At 39.3% G+C, this 24,532-nt stretch overlaps 1 protein-coding gene across 3 annotated transcripts in view; it reads left to right on the top strand.

Moving 5' to 3' along the window:
* Positions 1 to 22,517, top strand: part of ghra (growth hormone receptor a) — a 29,042-nt gene extending 6,525 nt beyond the window's left edge. For 2 of the 3 annotated variants that reach the window (XM_085367381.1, XM_085367382.1), the window contains exons 2-10: positions 1,659 to 1,777; positions 13,788 to 13,917; positions 14,113 to 14,282; positions 15,351 to 15,529; positions 16,133 to 16,286; positions 16,438 to 16,528; positions 16,659 to 16,728; positions 17,402 to 17,640; positions 17,742 to 22,517. In XM_085367381.1, the coding sequence (XP_085223507.1) occupies positions 1,659 to 1,777; positions 13,788 to 13,917; positions 14,113 to 14,282; positions 15,351 to 15,529; positions 16,133 to 16,286; positions 16,438 to 16,528; positions 16,659 to 16,728; positions 17,402 to 17,640; positions 17,742 to 18,501 (1,912 nt within the window). In that variant the 3' untranslated portion in view covers positions 18,502 to 22,517. The remainder of the gene's footprint in view (positions 1 to 1,658; positions 1,778 to 13,787; positions 13,918 to 14,112; positions 14,283 to 15,350; positions 15,530 to 16,132; positions 16,287 to 16,437; positions 16,529 to 16,658; positions 16,729 to 17,401; positions 17,641 to 17,741) is intronic. The other variant, XM_085367383.1, reaches the window with a different exon arrangement.
* The last annotated feature ends 2,015 nt before the right edge of the window (positions 22,518 to 24,532 follow it).

Here is a 24,532-nt window from a genome sequence, read left to right on the forward strand (position 1 = left end):
AAACTGAGATGTTGTTTTCCCTTAAATCTAGACTCTTTGTTTTAATGTGTAATAAATCTAAGCCAAATCAAGTAAATGGATGACTAGTGTGGTAAATATGGGCTAGTGAGCTGGATCCAGACATTTTCTTGTCGCTAGGGTTTTTTAAGATACCAGACTTTTCCAGTCTTGAGCAGTTCCTGTAACCTGTGGGATCTGCAAGATAAGATAAGACAAGATTACATAAGATAATGTGGAAGATAAGATAAAATGAGATAAGCTTGGATTCAGGAATCTTAAGATACTTGGACCACGTAATTTAGGCAAATGTATCCTGTGGGGATGGGGTTGTTTGCTGTCCAGTAAAGTCGTGGAGCCACAGCTGTAAATAGCCAAGGGTGCGGACTGAAAATTTGGCCTATATTTAGAGTTTGTCTCTAACACTGACTTATTGAGCGTTTTGTGAATTAGCTGCCATCATATTTTCAAATAAATAAACTACTAAAATATATGTTTTACAAAGATGGCAGGAGAGTTTGTGTTAGAACTTTTGTTGGGAAATACAGTTTCTACAAGTTAAGCCTCCACAGCTTTTTCTTTTAAGGATATTTTACCCTTTTTGTGTCATACATTAAAATTGCCATTAATTGCCATACAGGATTTCATAATTAGATCCAAAGTGCCAAAGTCAAACTACTTGTTGGTTTCTATCTAAAATATTTTGGTCTTGAAAAGCCAGTTTGTTGGGTTTGACATTCTTGGCATCATTGTGGATTTAGATAACTACTTTTTGCTTACCCACCAGAAACCGACCCTACAGAAAATGCTAATAACTCTAATTTAGCAAAGATCTATAATTCCCAGCTGATACAAAAGGAACATGATTTTCCCAGAAAGTTGGTTCTGTTCAAGCGGATGTGACATTCTCCCACTGCAAATCACAGAATCAAGTTTCCGGAATTTCCTTACCTGGATGATTAAGCATGGATCGGAACATGATTTTATTCACTCAAATGGTGACAGCTATTCCAAACAAATGCTAATTTTTCTTTTTATTTGTTGGAAGTTTTAACTCACATCTGTTTCCACTAATAACTTTAAATGTAATAGTGCATCAGTTTTCCAATACTGACACATTTATCGTTAATAAACCAAAGAAACATGGAGCTAAGTAATGTTTTAAAAACTTGCCCTAGCGCTAATAACAGGCTTTCAGGAGCATATATCTGTCTAATGATGTAATCGACTGTGAAACGAATGGATTTAACCATCTAAACAGTCAGAAGGTAGCGTGTACGTCATGGAAAAGTTATTTCAAGTAGCTGTAACTAATAGAAATGTTACTGAGATCTTTTCTGAAATGATAAAAAATGTTTTCTTTTAGAGTTCACACAAAGCGAAACAACACACGTAAACCCCACCATTCATATTTTCAGCTTTGAAATGCCGTAGCTGCAAACTCCCGTGATAATTCCTTACATCCTGTCCAGTGTTTGGTTTCATGTACACCAACTGAAATAAATAGCGGTCACAAATTGTGCTCACAGGCCAGAGAGAAAAAGATGGCGTTAGTGGGGGAAGGAGGCTAGTTCACATGGGAGTGTCACCATGGAGTTCAGCTGATAATTATAATCACAGTGTCTCTGTCCTCTCTTATTCTATCCTCTGTCTCTCCACAGCATCATGGCTCTCTCACTCGCCTCTAATCTCCTGATTCTTCTCATTCTTTCCTCCCTGGATTGGCTGCCCTCTCCAGGATCTACATTTCTCACAGACTGGGACCACACGACATCATCAGGTAAGTTACTGGTGTTCTTACAGCTTTGTGTCACAACCAGTTAGAGTGAGAAATAACATGTGAGAAAAAAAATAATTCTTCTCTCTTTCTATGTTCACCTCATCAAATATTAACAAGTGTGTTTTGCGTGCAGCATGTTGTTGACACTTGTTATCACGTCTTTTGTCAGACATCAGTTGCAGAGTGCTGTTTGTTCAGATTCATGTGGAAAGGTTCACTGTTGAGCAAACGCTGCATTTTCCTGATCTGGCTTGTCAGGCAGGATAGTGATCAATAGACTCGGGGTAAATATATGACTGGGGCTGCTCTGTCAAAGTCCAGGGACAGGATGATGCAGGATGTTCAGCCAGCTAACCCAGGTGCCACTGATCTATCTGAAATAATTAGGTGAAAGAATACTGCAGATGAGGGAATGAGTTGATGTTGCCATAATTTACCTTTTAAAACCAAAAACTTGCAAACAACCACAAAATAAGTGTGAAATAATGAATTGACATTTTAGCCCAATGATAGAAACAATTACAACTAAGGTAAAAGTGTCAAACCTGGAAAATAAAAATGGTGCTTATTCTGCAACAAACAGGTTTGAGAAATTCCTAGCAACCCCCAAAAAGTGATCAGTCGAAGGTGGTCAAGAGGAAAATCTCTTGTGCAGCAGTGTCTGCATTCCTGGACGTATTTTATGAGGATTACTTCTGGAAGACGGATAAGAAGGCATTTTCTGACCAAAGTTTTTTATTGCAGATGGACCTGGTTCAGCTTGGATAAAACAGAATTGACTCTTGTTCAAGCAATGAATCAGTACATTGTGGATTTAAGGCATCTATTGGGATTATAGTTGTGCACATTTGGATGAAAAGACTTTATTTCCATCCAAATTAATTGGCTGTAGTTTATTATGGTAAGGATTGTAGTCCAAAAAGATTGAGTTAGCAGCTTAACCATCAGCAGGCAGCTTAATTCTGTCTTAATCTGTTGATTGAATGTTTTTGTTTGATCCAGAGAAAGGCCTATAATTGAAATCAGATGCTCAATACATTTGCATACATTTAATGACGCTTAAAGCGTGCAAACCAGTTATATTTTGGCAAGGTAGTGTGCTCTGAGTATATTCTTAGGTGCATCTGTTCATTGCCATTAAAAGGTGAGCCAGACAGCATGAGTCAGTGACCTGAGATCTCCAGGCCATCTCTGGGCAGCCTGCTGGCTGCTGCAGCACCTGTTGCCAGAATGTTAAGCATGCATATTACCTGGAGAAACATTAGTGGAATTTAAACTGTTTGATTTTGGCCCTGCACTTGCACGTGCACGTATTACATGCAAACTATTTATCATTACCTTAGATTTGCATTAGTAAAATCTCTCTCTATACTTGGATTGCCTTTGAAAAAGAGCACCTAAGCATCGCAGCACATCATGTCTGCATGGTTATGGAAGGTATGGCATGCCTTATATGCTATTTTAAGTTATTAATAGTGCAGTTGACAGCATTGGACAATTTATTTCCCTCTTGTTTTTACAGTGCTTTTGATGTAGGTGACATTTAATAGTGTGCAGTGTTTTCCTGCTTTTAGAATGCAAACTCAGATTGCTGTAAGCAGAGAGTACAAAGAGCCTGCAGATCATTATGTTCAAGAAAACACAGCTTGATTGACTTATTTATCAGTACACAGTTTTATTGATTGCGTAACCAATAAATGGAATCAAGCAGTAGTTTTAGTTTTGTAATTTTGCCATATCTTCGGTATTCTTAAACAGGGAAATAGCTTGCCAATTTACTAAGACATTTCATCTTCCTTTGTATGGGTTTAATGAGAAACAGATGGAAAAATACCACTGGAATCCACCGAAGAATGCCAACTCATCGTGTTTTCTCCGGTCAAATTAAGATCAAGTCCACACTAGTGCGTCTTTTCTATTTTTTTTTTCCATTTGCTGTTATGCAATCTGCAGCAATCTGAAACACAGTGACAATAAATTAACGTTTCACCATCTTTTATCTAGCTAAAGTTCTTCTCTTTTCCTCATTTAAAGTTTTTTTTCCTATAAAAATAATTGATTCCTACTTTAAAATGTCTTAGAAGTAACTTTCCACCTTTGACTTCTTTAGTGTGCGGGGGTCAGGCCCCCTCCAACGGTCTGTTCACTGCTCTAAAACTACTTTATATTTAATTATGGCAAGTTGCAATTCAGTCATACATGTTCAGGATGGTACACAGGCTCTCTAGGTAGATTTTTATAGCAGGAATAAGTGGAATCAAGTTTGAAAGTTCAAGTGCTGAACATATTGTTATTTCTCTTCCCGATGCCAGTACTGGTGCAAAAGAAACCGTTCTTTCTCAGATTTTTGTTGTAAATCAGTCCATCTTCTTTGCCTCGGGCCTGAATTGTTATTTATAGTTGAGGTTCATGTTACGGGTTATAATTTCTATGCCTTCCCGTGATTGTTTTCATATATTTTCTGATGTGGCAGGAGGAGGCGAGGAAGCAGGGAAAGGTACGTAGTTCAGGTAATAAATTTGGTGTAGCTGAGACTAATGTCTGAGGATACATTTTGAGCTCTGTGTCTTTGCCCTTGGGCCTTTTGACGTTGTTAACAAAGTGGATCAAATATCTTTATCTCTGTCACTTTTACAGTACCATTCTGATAAGCTCTCAGGAAAAACTGCTGATAACCAGGTGATGTCAAAACCATTGAACATTCTGTTTGGTTCACCTCAAATGTTGAAATGGTTCCCAGTGACCACTGTGGTAGTTCAGTCCTGGTCTTCCTCAACAACCGTTAAAACATCTGTAAACACAAAGCAGCCTGTGATAGCATGAGCAAACACATGCAGCCTGTGCCTTTCCCAAGCTCACCACTGCACAACTTCCAATCTGGACAGCTGCTCTTCTCACTACGGCTTAAATGGAAAATGCTTTGCATGGGCTTTTTTATATACCTAAAAAATAACGCTTACAGTAAGAATGCAGTCTTGTGCAGTATGTGAGCCACCCTCAGCATTATGCTTTTGGAGTTGTTTAAAATCATTTTGTTGCTCTGCTTATGGACTTAAAAGAGTCTTCCTGGAATTCTGTGTCTGCAGCATATTTATGTCTGTTGTTAGGCGAGCCACAGAACAAGCCAAGAGTAGACATTTGGAGATGCTCCTATGTAGTTAAAGGCTTACCATAGTGATTATAGGCTGTGTTAGTCATTTCATTCTATCTATCCTTGCTCACATATACACTCACACACACTTTCCTTTTTCTTTTATTTTCTTCCACAACCTTCCTTCCTTGATTGTCTGTGTGGCTCAAAAGGACCTCACTCCTTAAGCGCATAGATTGATTCTGTTCAACAGGGCTGTGTTCCTTACCACAGAGGTGGTAGCTAGTGGTAACCGTGCAGAGGTTTGGTCCATCTGGCTTGTACACACAATCCACAGTTACATCTGCTTCAACGACAAGCGGTGGGTGTGAGCTTCAAAGTTGGGGCCTTGTGTGGGTAATGGTGCCTGAAGTTAAACACAAAGTTGGAAGAGCAGAAGAGAGACATGCATATTGTAGATAGCAGAAGCTGAGGGGAATTCATGGTTGGGAAAGTGCTGTGTGATGGAAGCAATGCTGCAAAGAAGACTAATTTAACATTTTGCATGCAGGAAAATTTGCCCTGATTTTCATATCTGTACATTGAATAGGAAAGTGTCATAAGCTGCAGGATGGATGGAGGAATACCAGAGGATAGATTAAAAAACATTTTCACACATCAGCAACAGTCCTGGACTGTTGTCTGCATTTCCTGGCAGAGAGACAAGAATTCAAATACCTGACTCTGACAGCTTGGACATTAAAATGTCTTTTCTCTGCCATGTCCAGAGTTCAAGGTCCATGTGGTCTGATTAAGCGCATGTGACACTAGAGCAGGTAAATCCGATGCATGCGCAGCAAATGAGCAGTTGCCATCTGACCCGACTCTTTGCACTCACTACCCAGGCAAGCACGCTTTCCTACACCGGAGTGCTGCCAGTGGCGAGAATGCATCTCATGCGGTGTATCTCCCGCTACACTCGCAGAGATAACTGCAGTCGCTGTGCCTCGTTCTCTAATGTGATTGGAAATGGTCTTACTTTGCGCACTAAATACGTTTACACGACAAATTGTTGATTCACAAGAATCAGAAGAGTTGTTTTGAAATTGTGCTCATTATATGGAGTCTTCATACTGCAAATAAAGGACTGAGAGTTGTGAAAGTGGGAAGGTTGCTTTAAGACAGAAAGCTTCCAATTAAAGAAAAAAACTAAATGAAAATAAAGTGTTTTTTCAGGGGAGATAATAATTAAGAAGAAAAATGACAGCTATGGTGTGTTCACACCAAATGCAAAGCCAAGTTTCACTTTGCATTACTCACATACAAATACAGTAGATGGATTTTTTTTTGGAAAACCACAAATATTCATCACACAGTAGGAGTGAAACTGTTACCAGGGGCCCGTTCTTCGTACCGCGCTAAGTAAGTTAGCTGGATTTGATTGTTGACGATTTCGCGCGATCCTGGATCCTTCGGTTCTCCGAAGCTCATCCGGGACTTGCTGTCATAGCAACAGATCCGTAAGCGTAAACCTGCTCGGGAGCAGGTTTACTTTATGTAAACAAGATTAGATCGCGGCCACTCAGGTATGTCCGCTTCATTTATACGAAAGCAACAGCGATATTCCACCACTGTTTCACCATAAATAAATAACATCAATGTAACTAAAGATAATGCAGCACTTGATCCTTTTATTGATTTCATACAGATACATACAGGTCATTTCCTAAAAAAAGGGAAATGTACTATTAATCATTCTATTTCATGTATTTGATTATTTCAGATGTAATTCATATTTCAGAGTAGTAATTGTAAATTACGTCGTGTAATCAAGATGAGAGACCACGGCTATAAAAGCGAAGGTGGATTTGGGAAGTCTGTCGCAGCCATGTCCTGTCCGTATACGCGAGCCACCCATTGCGGAAGGTGCAAGATTGACAAGGAGAGTTCTCAGAATTCAGCGTATATTGCGGGATAGACAGGATCCTTTAGCTCAGCGCGACAGTGTGCTCATAGAGAGATATTGATATTCCCGTGAGGGTATTATTTACTTAACCAACTTGTTGACGAGGGGGTGCAGGACCACCACCTGTCTTTTTTTGCTCTGTCCTTTTCTTGGTTGCTGTTATAAACAAACAAACAGATTATTTCAGGCTCTCTTTGCAAGAGACTAAAAGCAATATAAGTGATAAATATTACCATTCTGTAGAATATTCTTATATTTCACTTTTACTTGTTCCCATGTTCTAGTGGGTCCTGTCGTGGCTCTAATGTGAAAGAGGATATAATGTAATATGATATAATAAATTTACCCTACCGCCTACTGGTGTTGGCCAGAGGGGCCGATGGCGCGATATGGCAGCCTGGCTTCTGCCAGTCTGCCCCAGGGCAGCTGTGGCTAAAACACTCGACTCCAGCTACATGACGCGCAGCTGGAAACACTTCCCGCAAGTCGAGCTGCCCGAGATTCACAGAATTAACAGATAATGTTACATTTTTGTGATTTATATCTTATCAGGACGATAGAATTCTTATATCGGGATATGAGATTTTGGTCATATCGCACAGCCCTAGTCCCAGATACAAAGAACTGTAAGAAAAGCCTTAAAGAAAGTTTGCTAACAATCGTGAATATAGCAGAAAACATAAATAAAAACCTATAGGCTAATTGAATACCAGCTAACCTAGAAATTATGTCTTTATTTCACCTCCCTACAGTGTTGATGTATCACACTGTAATAGAGATTTGATTTGTCCCATATGAGGATCTCTGACACCCTCCAGTACAAAGTCCAAAGAACAAAATTAGGAGCAAGAACAACACTTGTTCTTTACTTGAACGTGGACATAATATGACATAACTAAGCTAAATCTGTGAGCTGTAATGGCATTAGAGAAGATTAACATCATTAGTCACTGTGACTACAATAAGCTGACTGGGTCACTACGCGGCTAAACACAGGGACTTCAAAGCTATGAACATTGTCATGAGGCTCAGATGAATCTAGAACTTGACATCCAGTCAAGCTTCAAACGAGAAGAAGCCCCATTGCATGTTCTGTTGTGTTACTGAGCAGAGAGGCAGGATGTATTCAAGGAACAGAACAATGGCATATTTTTTGTCGCTTATTGTTTTCAAGGTGTAAGTTTAGTGCATATGCATTTGTGTGTGTCCATGCACTTGAGTATGGAACTGCATGTGCAAGCTGGGAGTTATTTATATCACCTATTTACATTCCGTTGTTTGTATCCTGTTGCAATCGCTCACCTTTCTCCCGCTCTCTTCTGGCCTGCTTCTCGCTCTTACTGGCTCTGTCAAGAGTTGCACCATGTCCTAAGTCACTATGTAACCTTCACCATTAAGCCCAGTTTGGAGCTTGTAATTTTCATTGCCTGTTTTATTTGAAGATGACGAAGATGTATGAGAGTATTATGAATATGAAATAAATTTCTTCTAGACTTTGTCCTCAAATTTTTCTCTCTGATTCTTTCTTTTCCTCGTCATCCAAGACATGTTCCCATGGAAAAAAATTTACGTTGTGTGCTGCACACAGTTATACTTCTACCGTGTGTGCGCCTGTGCATGTGTGCGTGTGTCTTTGGGCTCTGGTGCAGGGATATAATGTAGGACTTGGCATGTGCAGACTGACAGGCACTTTTACTCTTAGCACAGTGTCAGCATGTGCTGCCAACTTCTCCATCTGGATAACAGAAATACACACAAACACAAACAGAATGATGGCGTTGGAAAAAAACGATCATATGGCAGAAGTTGGTGCTGAACAGCCAGAAAGGTCTCAAGTTTGCTAGGCAGGTACTACGGCTCGACACCTGCCAAGAATAGATGTGTAATAGACATGGGGAGCGTAGAATAAGGCATATGTGAAATGACTGGAAAACTAGCACCTTCAAACACAACCCCAATTCCAAAACTGTTGCAACACTGTGCAAAATGTAAATAAAAAAAGAATTAAATGATTTACAAATCTCATAAACATGTTTTATTCACATAGAACACAGAAATCACTGTCTGCGAACTGTGTTCAAAGATGGTCTTCTGTGGAAGTGTTCCTGAGCTCAGTCAGTGACTTCTATGACAGGATCATTCCTGCTTTTAGTGCAGTGCTGCCTGAGAGCCCGGGTATCCGTTATTGATTTTTATCCATGTCTGTTGCTCACAGAGATTTCTCCAGATTCTCTGTCTGTTTTGATGACATTATGTACTGTCTTTGCAATTTTACATTGAGAAACCTTATTCTGAAATAGTTTCACATTGTAGACACAGTTTGTTGCAGACTGGTGAATTTCTTGCTTTCTCTACTCCAGAGAATCTCCGTCTTTCTAAGATGTTCTTTTTGTATCCAGTTGTGTTAATAAACTGTTGCCAGTGAACTTAATTAGTTGCAAAATGCTATTCCAGCTGTTTCTTTGTAATACCGTTTAGTTTTCCAGCCTCTACTTGCTCCTGTCCCAACTTTTTTAGAAACTTGTTGCCAGAATCCCCCCCTCCTTTTTTTTTTTTCAAATTTTCTCAGTTTAGATATTTAATATCTTTTCGTTTTTTGGTTAATAAATATTGGTTTATGCAGTTTGCAAATCATTAAATTCTGTTTTTACTTACATATCTCACATTGTCACAACATTTTTAGCATGGGGGTTTATGCTAAATTATTTTAAAATTGTGCTGTTTAAGTTATAGTTTTACTCCTATAAATGTTATCATTTATATTTATGGTTTAAATGAATACTTCCAGAAACAAGGCTGCTTTTAGTGTCATGTCATTTTATGGGGTTTTTCTGTGGTCAACTGAGAGCAGACTCTTGAGTTATGTGAACAATGTGACTGGGGACAACAGGTTCAGTTGGCAGGTCTGTGTGTTCTCTTAAAGTACAGGGCAACCAAATCATTTTTAAACTAAAACCACAATGAAGAGACATCAAGAAGTTCTCATTTACATGTCTTTTTGGCATTGTTTATAGTGATCATAAGTAAGAAGTGGACAAAAATACCTAAACATGTGCCCGAACAAAAAGTCCCAAGTAATAGATGTAGCCCACAATATGGGGTAAACAGGGCTAAAGAGCTTTACGGTTGACAAATGTAATGGAACATTTACATGGAAATCTATTAGTGCGAATCTAATTCATGATAAAACAAAATCATAAACTTTTACGTTTTCACAAAGATACAGAAAGTAGTTTTTAAAAAAATGCTAAGGCATTTCTGTCATTATGACATGATCAAAGTATCGTAGCTAACCATATGTATTTCATTTTCATGTTCCTTATGCATCAGTCAGTAACTACTAATATTTGCACACATGAAGAGTGTGCAAAGAGTAATGGACCCAAAACTGAACCCAGGGGAACGTCACATGGGGTGACAGTTGGGACAGATTATAAATGATCTGCAGCGTATAAACAGTCGCCTACACTGACTTAGTTTGCCTTTATTAATAGAAATATCGATTAAAAGAAAATGCTGCTCTGATTTAATTTCAAAACATCTCTTTTCATCAAGTGACATTTGTAGTACCGGCTAATGTTTGTTTTTTAGTGGCGTCACTCTTCCTTCTTCGTTTTCCATCACATCTCGCTGTTCCTTTAGTCAGCCTTTTGGAGCATGACTAACCTCAACATTAACTTAAATCTGCAAATGAGCTGGAAAAGGTGATCATTCCACTCCTCATTACAATCGAGCATTTCGCAGTGCGGTAACTGGTAAATGCTGGTTGCACCTTTTTCTCTCGCCTTTTTCAGTTCTGTTTGCCAGCCGATGTGAGAGCCTAGGGCCGAGTGCTTTATTTAGGTTTCTTAGTGGATTTAAACCCTAATGGCTAAAGCTGACATGGAGGTAGATAAATGGTTTCCTAGCTCCTCTACACAGACTGATGAAGAGAGGACGTGAAGCTAAGAGCTGTTTATCAGTCTCAGCTGCACATCCACGTGGACAGACAGATACATATGGACAGCCAGGATGAGGCAGTACACCCACACACACACATGTACACACACATGTACACACACATACGCACACACATGTTCAAATTAGTTTTCTTCTTCCAGCCACAGGCTTTCAGCTCATTTAGTACCTGGCAGGTGCAGGCAGGATTTAGCTTTCCATTACTGAAACTCAAGTATAGTTATATATGTAGTTATATATGACTACATGCTGATAATGTGAGCACAGCCTTAAAAAAAATATTACAAGCCTATGTAGTCAGGTAATCAACATCCTCCTGTCAAAACATTACCCCTGGCTTGTGAGTCAGTTACAGCTGGAACGGTCCAGTTTTTATCCTTTGAAATACTGAAAAGGAGGAAATGAGAGAGAATGACAAAATTAGAGTGTGACCCTCCAGGTGTTGCGGCTCAACCTTTCACCTTTGACATGGTTTTAAGTTCAAAAAATGCAAATAGCTTTTTAAAAATACGGCATTGCTCTTTGACCTCAAGATTCTTCTTCTCTCGCAGACAAGAATAACAACTGGAAGATGAAACGCGTAAAAAAAAAAGCACGTCTTATTACGTAATTATTGATGATCATAAAAAGTCTTGTGAGTTGTGAGTAACCCCAAACATTTTCAGACGTGTAAGTACCAATCAATACAAATTATTATCCCCCCAAATTTACAGCCCATATAAAAACCCTAGGACCTTAGAAGTTTTGCTTCTGTAGTATCCTATTCTTCTGTAGTTCTAAGGCCTTCTTGCATTCAGCGTCTGCAGAAAGCTCTTTGATGGTTGCAGCTGGAATTTGTTGGATGGGGAAGGGAAGCCGAGCTGAAATAGCAAACCTCGGGGAAGCACAACAGCGTGCAAAAGGTGAAGGGAAGGGAGGTGGGAAAGGCACAACTGCACAGGAATGCAGAGAATTATGAGGTTATACTGGCACCAAATAGCATGGAAACGAAGTAGGTTTATATTCCACATGAATAAATGGTGTGTGCGTTGACTGCCCTGCCTGAGTTGGTCTTGTTGATAGCTTGTCTTGTTGTAGTTAGATGTGTGTAAGTTGAATCAGGATGCATGCTTGGTAGGTGTATGTCTGTATGCAGATGCCAGTAACGTGCCTTTCTTCTTCTTCTTCTTCTTTTTTTTTTTTTTTTTACAAGTGAACAATCTTTAACGAGTCTGTGTGGAGATATGTTTTGGTTTTATGTTTAGAAACTATCAGCTCCAGTTGGTCTGTAATTTCTTTCCCCTGTGTTTTGATGCATGTTTATGTTCTAGGTCTGTGTGTGATTTATAATGCAGGCAGTGAGAAGAGAGAGCTGGCGGAGAGCCAGTGGAGCAGAAATCAATGGTACTTTCAGCTGCTTATTTATGGTTGCACCAAACTCTGAGACTCTATATTCTGCTGGGCGAGAAACTGATCTCCGACAGGAGCGGGGGGGCTGGGAGGGAGGAGGGGTTAGGTTGTTACGAAATGTTTGGACACATCGAAACGTTAGCAGCATAATACTTTTTTAGCAAGTTCTTTTTTTTTTTCTACTGGTATGTGCGCGCAATGATATTCATGGGATTCACAGGGTAGCAGCAGCGGTTGTTAAAAGAAAGGAATAAAATATTTCTGGCACATTTGCAAGTTTGTATTTGTGCATTGTTTCAGAAATCATGTGGAAGCATGCCATGGAAGCATTTTCCATTTGTCTAGCAACTCTTTGAGTATAAATAATGCAGGATTACACTTAATACCCAGAGCTCATCTGATAGTCTTTAAATGTGGATTGTAACCTTAAGGTGCTATTATCTGTTGTGTTTTTATTGTTTTCAACTGTGGCAAGTTTCTGCAATTCTGAGGTTAAGATTAGATTTCAGCAAGTTTACTCAGCCTTTCCGTGAAAAAGTGATGTCTGACACCACCAGAAGTCATGATATTAGTGCAATTAAAGGTGACTGAGCTGTAAAAGGCTCACGCAGTATTGGTGTCACACTACCGGGCAAGAGGGCGGATGGGCAAGTGGTGCAAAGTTTGTGAATGTTATAACTCGAGAACAAGGAGACATAGGAGCTTCAAAATGATATTATAGGTGCATCTACTAAAAATCTCAGATGAGTTAGAACCTCAGTGACCTCAAGGTCAAGGTTTCTGAATATCTCGTGAAGTTTATAACTAGAGAACAAGGCGAAGTAGGATTTTCAAGGAATGGAATATTGGTGGGGGGAAAAAAAGAAGATGTACTTCTGCGAAAATTCAAGTTACTTTTGCAGAGTCCCGAAAAAGTTTTGCGAGATCCTGAGAAAGACTTTTTCCGCGCATTTAGCGTACATCTATCAGTACCCGAGTACTGCAGCTGGCTGTTAATGAATTCAGCCAAGACTGCCAGGTCAGAGTACTCCTTCGGATGAGTGTGTCCTCTTGCACTAAGAACTCTCTTCAGATGTCTCTCACTTATAAAAACGGTCTCTACTGTCAAGCACTGATCTAATTTCATAGTTTAGGCCAAGCTCAAACTAAAAATCTATTCATCTGTCCCACGGGTGTGTGTCCTCCATAACTGTGGTTTCCAAGGTCTCATTACTGACCTGGAAGTGTTTGGAGTTCAATCAAAAACTTTTGCGGGATCTCGCACAAGTAACTCAGGCTCTCGCAAAAATACATCTTAAACTTTTTTCTCCAATGTCCTTTGAAGGGCTCCATATGAAATTGATACTAAAGGTGCATCTACTAAATATCTCAGATGATTTTGAATCTCAGTATGCTTGACCTCAAGTTCAGAGTAAGCTTTCTGAAAATCTTGCGCATTTGATGATTTGAAAACACAGCAATGATTTTCAAATTGATAGTGGGCCCCTAGGAGACCGTGTATCTCTGTATTGTTAGACGAATAAAGCAAAGCCCCTGCAGACGCTGATAGATGTTAATAAAGGTGATTCATTAGCCTAATGCAGTCTCACTTCCTTTCTAATCGTTGCTCTTCTAACTCTGTCTTTCAGCTCTCATTGAGCCTCATTTTACTGAGTGTATATCAAGGGACCAGGAGACGTTCCGCTGCTGGTGGAGTCCTGGCACCTTCCACAACCTCTCCTCCCCTGGAGCACTCCGAGTCTTCTACCTTAAGAAAGAGTAAGTGTAATCTCCAAAATGCTTGCTTTACTCTCAGAAATCCTAATAATTGCTTGTTTTGTAGAAAACTTCACGTAGGCACATTGTTTTGTGTGAATCAGTGAGCTCCATTAATGATGGTATAACCTTTACTTGACAAGAATTTAGTTTTTTACTTCTTCTTATGTTTCTTCTGCCATTGTTTCACTCATTCAGGTCTCCTACCAGCCAGTGGAAGGAGTGTCCCGAGTATATCCATTCAAATAGGGAATGTTTCTTTGATGCAAATCACACATCCATATGGATCACTTACTGCATGCAGCTTCGCACTCAAAACAACATCACCTATTTCAATGAAGATGACTGTTTCAGGGTGGAGAATATTGGTTAGTAGCCAAGATTTGTGCATATTTACAGATTTTTTTAAAAGTTTTGATTTATCAGAAAATTTGACATCCTACTGTTTCTCATTTTCAGGTTGTATGTAAAAATTCTTTATAGCATTAGGAGATCTTTACAGATGTTACTTAATGTATTCATATGTAATTATATATTCATATTTCACAGCACAAAATGGTTATTTCTAGCTCAATGAATTACTCGTGCAGAAGGATACCTGGAAATTCTACTTGTTTTTGGACTTATGTCAGATAAACAGTGCTTAAGTGGTAAATACTTTGAGTCTAGAAGATGCTGACAAGCAATATATTATCATATGGCAACGTCATATGTTGCCTGACATCTTCTTCATGGAAAGATCTTTGTTTGTTCTTTTTATGAGTATAAATTAATTGTGGATGTTGTCTTAGACACTTGACCTGTAGTAGGGTCAGGCTTTTAGTTGCTGCTTATTCTTCCAAACCTCTTTGTTTATAGAAGGAGCGTAGCAACTACTTGTTGAATCAGCTCCAGATGATTCTTGACATTGTTTAAAATGCCTTCTCCCCCTCTTCTTTATGGCCAACGTTTCCAGTTATACCAAAGAAATATCTATTTGTGATGTGTTCATGATAATATCAAATCAGACCTGTGCAGTTTCAATCAATATTGCTTGCATTTGCTCCAGTCTCAGTTCAAAAATATCAATGTTTTACACAAATGTAATGTGATGGGAGGACTCCTTCTTTAATAATTATGACTTCGTGGAGGTTTTCACTTCTTTGCTTTGTCCTTATGTCCTCATCAATCGTGTTAAATTAATGAAGAAAAAAGAGAAAAACAAAACGTGTTGATCATTTAGTTTTAAATCTGTTAAATGGAATTAAATGTTTTAATCTTTGTAAAGGGAGTGACACAGTCTGGATTGAACAGATATTGACTTTTTGAACATAAGCAGTATTTTTTTAGTATTCTGTTAACCTTTTTTATGTGATCCTAAATTAGCATACCAAATCAGTAACTAGAAGTGTCCTTTCCTTCTGTTCGAATATGAACTTTTGCCTTTTCTCTGACAGTACGTCCTGACCCGCCAGTGTCTTTAAACTGGACCCTGCTGACTATAAGTCCTTCCAGGCTAAATTATGATGTCATGGTTAACTGGGAGTCCCCACCTACTGCTGATGTTAGGTTGGGATGGATGCGTTTGGAGTATGAGTTGCAGTACAGAGAGGGAAATACCACAAACTGGGAAGCAGTAAGTCTTTTATTCCTAACTTTTTAATAATCTTGCCCATTATTTCTTTTTACACACAGTTCCTCACATTGACAAAAGCAGATTTTGCACATGCACATTAACACAAATAAAAAAAGCAAATCTCATGCTCTTAAAAATGGATTGTAGGTCATCGAAGCAGAGTGTTATGTTTCTCTTTCCCTCCCCCCTGAACACTTGTAGTTAAAATGCAGTTGGAGCTTTGCTGGCAAGGCTGTGGAAGCCAGAGCAAGGCCTTAGCATCTGTGAAGGAAGAGAAGGGAGGGATCTGTAGGTCAGAGGCCATGGGACTGTGTACAGGCTCGTATTCATTACCGCTTGGCTTGCCTGATGGTTGGGGACCTCACGTCCATCTGTTATAATAGCATGTCATCTATCCAGTCTATCTGAAGTGCATCAGTAATTGTGTAGTTACAGGTGCCAAAAATAAAAACGGACCTCTTGACACCCTCCTTTTCTTACTCAGCCTTTAACATTGGTGTTGTTACTATTTCTGTCAGGATAGCTGCATCATTCTTTTTAAGCACATCATCATCATTTCTTTTTTTAATTTACAAAAGGTTTGTCTGTTTTTGCAATTTTCAGTTGGAGATTCAGCCACACTCTCATCAGACAATCTACGGTCTGCACTTAGGAAAAGAATATGAAGTACACATCCGCTGCAGGATGCAGGTTTTCATTAAATTTGGCGAGTTCAGTGAATCCATCTTCATTCAAGTGACTGAGATTCCTAGCACAGGTAACGCATGTGTTAGAATGATGCAATGCATTTTTGGTGAACTGCAAACTGTTTTTTTTTTCTTTGAGCATTTAACACAGTATGATTGATGAAGCCAGAGGACTGGTTGTCATCATTATTATGACGAGTTCTGTTTCATTTTGCTTCTTAGAGTTTCCTGTCCATCTCACACTGGTTTTTGTATTTGGGACTGTGGGTATCCTCATACTCATCATGCTCATAGTCATCTCTCAGCAGAACCGGTACGAGCACTCACGCACTCCCTCTCTTTCATGCATCTGTGGTGTCCAAAACATCTGTGAAACAATGAGACATCTGCTAAATCACAGGTGCACATCTCTCTCTTTCTCTCTCGTTCTTCTGTCATTGCAGATTAATGATATTTCTGCTGCCGCCTGTTCCTGCACCCAAAATCAAAGGCATCGATTCAGAGCTATTGAAGGTATTTCTGGTCTGTGATTTTTCAAGCAAATGCTAGACCCCCGCAGTCAAGTAGCGTGACTGTCAGAGGGGGATCAAAATTGTTGTGTATTTTAATCAGATTTTAAAAAAGGCAATGTTTGGAAGTAAAACCATTATATAAGGGATTGTGTAATCACATTTTTAAAATTATATTTCAATTGTAATTTGGATAGAAAACAGATTCCTGTCTGTCTGTGCGGCTCATACTGTAGAGATATGTTAGGTCACAAAATCACCACATCACTCCCTCGTCTCTCTCTCACACTCACTACCAGTTTATCATCTGACTCAACCACCAATTAAACGTGAAACAAAACTGAATATAAATAACAAGAAAAAATGGACATAAGGACCACTCAGAGGGAATTAGACAGAAAGAGCATCATGATTCAGGATTGTGTTGTGGGTGTATTATTCACAGAGTGCATTTAAAAGCCATACAAAACAATCTCACCTCTGAACAATTAAAAAAAAAATCCTGATGTAAATTAATAAATAAGTTATGTTGTTAATTTGTGAGTAGACCAAGCTGCCATACACTTTTTGTTGGGTTTAAAATTTTAGACGTAAGTCTGCAAAGTCAGAGTGTTTTACAGAGGAAACTGTCAATTTCTGGAGCCTAAATGTCAGAACACTTGTTTGTACACTTGCAGAAGGGGAAGCTGGATGAGCTGAATTTTATGCTGAGTGGTGGAGGAATGGATTGCCTGCCCATTTATGCACCAGATTTCTACCAAGATGAGCTGTGGGTGGAGCTCATGGAGGTCAATGAGACAGAGGATGTAGATAGTGGAGAGAAGGAGGATAACCGGGGCTCAGACACCCAGAAACTCCTGGGTCAGTCCCAACCTGTCAGTCAACACATCAACATAAGTTGCTCTAATTCAATCAGGTATGGCAAAGATTTACATTTAAAGGTGTTATTTGTTTAATCAAATAGCTCCGTGAATACTCATTTCTTTGCCTTTCTTGTTTTTTTGGCTTCTCCTCAAGTGGTCCAGATGCTGAGTCCGCCCAGGCCACCTGTTACAACACAGATCTCCCTGAAGAAGAAACACTAATGCTGATGGCCACGCTTCTACCAGGACAACCTGATGAAGAGGAAACCTCCCTTGATACTGTAGAAAGATCCTCAGCCTCTGAGACAGGTGAAAGACAGCTCATCCAAACCCAAACCAGAGGGCCCCAGACCTGGGTCAACACAGACTTCTACGCTCAGGTTAGCAATGTTATGCCCTCTGGTGGTGTGGTGTTGTCTCCTGGACAGCAACTCAGAATCCAGGAGAGCATCTCAGCCGCCGAGAAGGAGACAAAAAAGAAGCGGAAAGAGAGTGAAGACAGTGAGGAGTCTGAGGAACGGAAGCAAAAAGAGCCACAGTTTCAGCTGCTAGTAGTGGATCCAGAAGGAAGTGCCTACAGTACAGAGAGCAGTATCCAGCAAATCAGCACTCCTCCCCCTAGCTCTCCCATGCCCGGTGAGGGGTACCACATCATACATCCTCAGCCAGTGGAGCCCAGACCTGCAGCCACAATGGAGGTTAATCCGTCGCCTTACATTCTTCCTGACTCCCCCCAGTTTTTTGCTCCTGTTGCAGACTACACAGTGGTTCAGGAGTTAGACAGTCATCACAGTCTGCTCCTTAACCTGCCTAGCCACCAGACCCCCCCTTCCTGCCTGCCACAGCACCCACTCAAGGCACCTATGCCTGTGGGGTACATTACCCCAGACCTGCTGGGAAACCTCTCACAATAAAATGACAAAGACATCAGACCTTTACATGTAAGGCTGATTCACCAGGAAGTTACCCGCAGTCGTCCTACCCGATTCCCGTTGGAAACCAAGTAACTCCCAGCACACTGGGCGGCTGAGATGTGTACGGGTGTCTATTTTCAGAGGATGCTGAAAGGCAGATATAAAAGGCTACAAGATACTCTCTTAACTTCTTTGCATCTGCTAAAGCAGTTCTTTCTTTTGAGGCAGCCAAATATTAACATCATAAACCAAATGCACAGTTTGCTCTGTTTCGTCAGCATCTCATGCATCCATGCATGATTACAGTGAGCCAAGCAAACATAATATCAATGCTTAACTGCCTTGTGTTGCATTGTATCTCTGGCTTATTGTGTCCAGAGCAATGACACTGTTACAGTCTTAATTTTACAGAGTGCTTTCAGTGCATGACTGATGGTGTGAGTTTTCACACCAAACAAAGGTCATTGCTGACGGTGATGCTGTTTACCCCACGAGGTACTTTATCAGTTTATCAATAGACCGTTCTTATCTCATCATATCATATTAGCACTTCACTAGAGATATATTTTTATAAAAAAAAACAACCAAATACACTGTTCAATACCTATCCAGATTTAGCTTGCATTCCAGTCTTCATTTTATCTAAAAGGTAGCTGTTCATATTTTCAGAGTAAGTAATGGAATTGAGGTCGTATAATGTCAAGCTATGTTCCTCTTAACCTCTAGTTCAATAGAATGTTTAATGCTTTAAACAAATAGAAAAAAACATCCAGCACGCGTATACACACACAAGAGATACCAAAGTCAGGGCAACAAACACCAACAGCAAATTAAAGTTAGTCCAGTCACAGTTATACCTCTTTCTTTTCGTGGAAAGTGTTTAAAGGAAATCTGGGAAATGAAGGAAACCACTAACTTACACATAAGTAGACACAGTAGAGAAATTAAAACACTTCATGGACTAGTACCCATAATTAATTGAATATCACACGCTGATATACATATCTAATTGTGTGGTTTGTTTGTTTTTTTTGAGGTTATTTATTGACATTTAATTTTGACGCCAAGTTCATACGTTGCACTGAAGTGCAGCACTTGTATTATGAGGAAGAATTCTATCAGTTTCACTCACAGCTGGGAGAAAACTGGGCTATACGTTACAGAGCACCACCAAGTGCCTTGCTCAAGGGCACGTTGATTAAGTAGTTTACCGGAGAGAAAGGGACACATGCACACAGCTAGCAATTCAGAGAGACTAGGGCAGCGTATTTTTTTAACTTAAACCATAAGCTCAAGCTTTCTTCTTGGGGTTTGTATTCCTCTGGTGTAAATGAAGCAAGCTGAAAGACTGTGAAAGTATACTTTAAATGTAATTAGCTAAATCTTTCTACCTATTAACTGCCAAGTGTTAACAGCCTGTGCCTATAATATTATAAGTGGCTTGCCAGTTCTGTGCTATGGTACTATGTTTATGCAATCACAACTTGTGCATTTATGCATTGCTTTGTGCAGGCAAGATCTAGAAGTGGACAGTGTAGGTGAACTGTGCAGAGATATCGCTTTTAAAAATCTGCACAAGCACTGCAACGGCAACACGCACGTGCGTGCATGCATACAAGACAATAATGCGTAAAACTATTTCCCTTAATCATATTTTAGTCTTTGCCTCGTTCACCTAGTTTATCAGCTGCAAACCACAATAAGCATCCTGCTAATCATGCTCACAAAACCTTTCAAATCCAAAGTGATTATGAAAGTTCGTACTGACCACTTGCAAACTGACATGTATGTAGCTGCGAGCATTCCTCCCCAAGAAAAGCTCAGTTATATATTGTTGCTTAATAAGTTAGATATCTTTATAATGTTTACAATAAATTTGTCCTGGGAATTGGGGGATTTTTGTAATACTATCAGAATCAGAATACTTTATTAATCCCGAAGGAAATTAGGGTTACAGCAGGCAGCACGCTAATGGCGCATGCGCACAATGTGGGTGAAATCAATCTGAATCTGAACAGCCTCCATTTGGCAGCCTCCAAATGAGCTTTTCTCACCATAACACAAATGTATTCTACAGAGCAAAGGAAGCACATCCAGCATAGAAATACATCGTTAATACAGATAAGTGGATAGATGAGTCAGATAATATATGCCTTTTAATCCGACATTCTCATAGCAATGCAAGAGCCATAAAATGATTTTTTTTAATGGGAATCTGATAAATATGTGCCACTTCTCTCTATCTCGCCTTTATATCTCAGCATTATGTCGTTGCAGCCTGGTGCGAATGATCCCAGCGAGTCCTTGCTGTTGCAGAAAAGTCTTAATATATTGACTGTTGCTGTAAAATTACAAGCATTTATATTTTGCGTCATTAGTAGTAGCCACAATATATTGCTGCTCAGTGCATGTATATTTCCCGCATTGAGCCTTACTGTGGTGTCAGTAACGATCATTATAACATGTACGTAAGTGTTTTGCAGGCGACGTCCGTAATCAGTAGCATTGTAACGTGACCGTTTCGCCCCGAGAATCTTTCACAGTGTTTACACTCATCCAAAGACCCCCAGAAGGCTCTCTGACTTTATGAAGGAAGATCAGATCATGGGAAAAGCACTGTTTTGATCCTGTATCAGTTGTACCATGGTGATTTTTAAAAGTGTACAAACTGAAATGTGGAAAAAGGAAAAAAAGGAAGAAAAAAAAAGTTTAATCTGTTAAAGTGTTTTTTAAAGGTTACAGTACGATAGAAATATTTGGGAGGTGCTTCTTTTCTTCAAGCTGTGCAAATGTTTACTACATTTCAAATGTTATTTCAAGCTTATAAATGTTACAGACACTTTAGAAGAAGCACTTTTTACACGTACAATATATATCTGATGTAGACATATTTTGTATCAAGTGAGTGAAAAAAAACAGCGCTATAAACTAGTATTATATATTTTCTAGTCAGCAGAGTAATCAGAAAGTGAGGAACAGTATCAGTGTCGATAAGCTTCAGTTTTGTTTAAAGAACGTATTTTACACAGATTGCTTTTAACAGATTACTAGAAAGATGTATTGTAATGGAGTATTTAATATTTGCTAGAAGATTTATAGATAGATAAATGCAGATTTTTAATGAAGTCATATCAAAAAAGAGGCAGAGTGAATAGGTATATTGTAACTCTGTGCTCGGACTTTCCTCCCGCTATGTGATTTCAGCATTTCATTATTTGAAAGTGCATTTTTTCACTGGGGTAAAATATTTTATAATGATGCCTTTTAGCCCCCAGCCTGTCAGTCCAAGTGTGGCTTTTGTCGTTCTACAGTGTCTGGAAGTAGTTTTGCTGGAATCTGTGCTGGTTGTTGCTCGTTATCAAGCAAAGAGCACCGAGCCACACATTTTTCAGCTTGTTGAGGAAACACTTTCATTCTTGACTTGAGTACAGCAGTATACAGCCTGATTTTTAATGACCTTCAGTGGTTTCACTCTCTTTCCTTCCATGTGCTATTTATTTGTCTGCCCCACCACCTTAGCCAAATTAACTGTGAATGGTGCTGCATGAGTAATATTTTCGCTGCCGTGTTGTCATCTTGATTAATAAAGCTGGAAATGTTCTGCATGCCAAAATCAGACCCATCACCATTGTGGTCTCAAGTATGACGTTTCGGTTTGCATTGGCTTGTTTTCTTCATATTTTGACACAAACCCCTCACACCCACCCCCTCCGTCCTTGGAGCCGCTGTCCTTGTCTGTTGGCTGCTGTTTTACTCGGGGCTAAGAACTTGTTTGTGATGTTTATTTGATATTGTTCTCTTGCCAATTGAGCCTTTCTGATGTTGTATATGTGATCAATAAGCTCTCGACAAGTTACAAAATAAATATACAGCATCTTGGTCATTATTTTTGTCATGTTGTCTTCAAGAATGAAAAAATAAAAATGTTTTCAAAGGCAAATCTAACTGCTAATGCTGTTTACGAAGCGCCTTTCTAAGCTGCATTTAACTCCATCTCCAATTTGTACGCTGTGTGTTGGACCAGTTATTTTATTTTCAACTAATCTAGCGTTTTAAATGCAAACGTAAACTAGACAAATTAGATTTCCCCGAGTTATCGAGATCATGTTACTTATTATAGATAATTTACAACAGTGTTTATGACTAATTCCGTTTCAAGATGCAGCTCAACAAGCTATTCACAAGACCTCCCAAAACCACTGCCAGCTGTGTCATTAAAAGTATAATAGCATTGAAAGTGCATACTGCACAGTAAAGGTCAGCTCAGATCAGCACTGAGTGACAGAAGAAGGCTGTTAATGAAGAAAATTTGCTGCCCAATGTGGTCTTAGAGTTTAAATGCAAACAGATTTCCGTGTGTGTGTCTGACAGAGATGAACACTGGAATTGCATCTGTGTATGTGTGGCAGTTGGAGTGGGAAGAATGTGAGCTTGTTTGTGAGAAACACAGAGGAACTTTGTGCGAATGAGTTCACAAGCGTGTGAGTCTCTGTCGCTGCCGGTATAAATGGAGAGAAAACGGCTGCAGGAAACGTTGTGCATCCGTGCATCGAGGGGAAAGCATATCGGACAATTAAGACAGGCTGTGTACTGCCCAGCTCTGTGTGGGGCTGATTGAATCAGAGAGACAGCCACTCACAGCTCTTTGTCTCAGGACATTGCAGGTAATTACCCATAAGTCACTGTTCCTCTGTATTGGATCTTCAGCCCAATTACGCCCACACAAGCAGTCCACCTCAGCTTCATTTATTACCTCCGGTTGCTTGTTGACCTTTTCAGACACACAGTCCAACAGGCAATTCAGCTATAACACTGAACAGAAGCTGGTGTGCTTTAAGTCTTTGAGATAATTTCACAGATTTTGGAGCTGGACACTGGCATCATTACACCAATGTTAGTATAGAAAGATGAGCTTAAGGTGCCCCTCTTCTAGATGACACTTCTGTTAATGTTTGTTGCATCTAAAGCTATTTCAATAACAAGCAAACAGTCATACAATGCCAAACCAACAAGAACTCATCAGTGCAATCACTATAAACCAGAAATGTAAGCGTGTCATCAGCATGTGCAAGCAAAGTGTTTTCCTTTAGCCAAATAAATAATTGCATAACATAAACTGGAAGTGCGATGTGTGCTTTGCTTCTGCACATTTGTCAATATGTTGCAGGAAACTAGAAACAGACACCTTGATCCTTGAAAATGTGAGAGTAACCCAACAACCTAAGAAGTCCCTTTATTTCATTGTATGAAATGTATGAAATATGCTAATTTGGGAGGATTTGTCAGTGAATTTGTCAATTAAAGGCTCTATCAAATCTGTATGAATGGAAGGGCTTCAACAGTATACACATCAGCTCAATGGCTCAATGGTGGTGTAGTGGTGGTTTATTGTCTAGATCTTTATCGCCACCTGCTGATACATATTTGGGAAAACAGTGAAAACACTTTTTACAGAAATCATCTCCAGATCATCTAAAGGGAAAAAGTATCTACTCACAAATTTTCTGAGTTGCTGAAACATTAAATCCCACTCTCTAAATCAGGAACTCCTCAGTGTCCTGAGCCAGTTTATCAACTTTATGACAGTTTTCATCTAGTCGGAGACTATTTGTGTGTGTGTGTGTGTGTGTGTGTGTGTGTGTGTGTGTGTGTGTGTGTGTGTGTGTGTGTGTGTGTGTGTAGTGGTAACCACAGGTAACAGGGGATAAACGGATAAACATGACTGCATCAGAAATATCATTACTACATTAACAAGAAACTTTAATAGAGTATGTTCATACTAGCGCTTTGGGTGCCTTGAAAAGCGCTATATAAATCCAATCCATTATTATTATTATTATTATTACTTGTTTGTGGAATGATAACATTTAAGAATTTCCCAATCATTTCAACAGTGAATTTTAACTGTTTTAAGCTAATAGGCTAATGTGTTTAATAGTATTATTTACCTATATTTTCTTATAAAGCGATGTTTATTTGTATCATAATTTCCATAATAAAATTACTTTTACTAGGTAATGTTTTATGTGAC

Source organism: Diplotaxodon limnothrissa, linkage group LG12 (genome assembly GCF_057381915.1).
Source record: "Diplotaxodon limnothrissa isolate DT_005_m linkage group LG12, D_limnothrissa_male_GT1.1, whole genome shotgun sequence".
Taxonomy (NCBI): Eukaryota; Metazoa; Chordata; class Actinopteri; order Cichliformes; family Cichlidae; genus Diplotaxodon; species Diplotaxodon limnothrissa.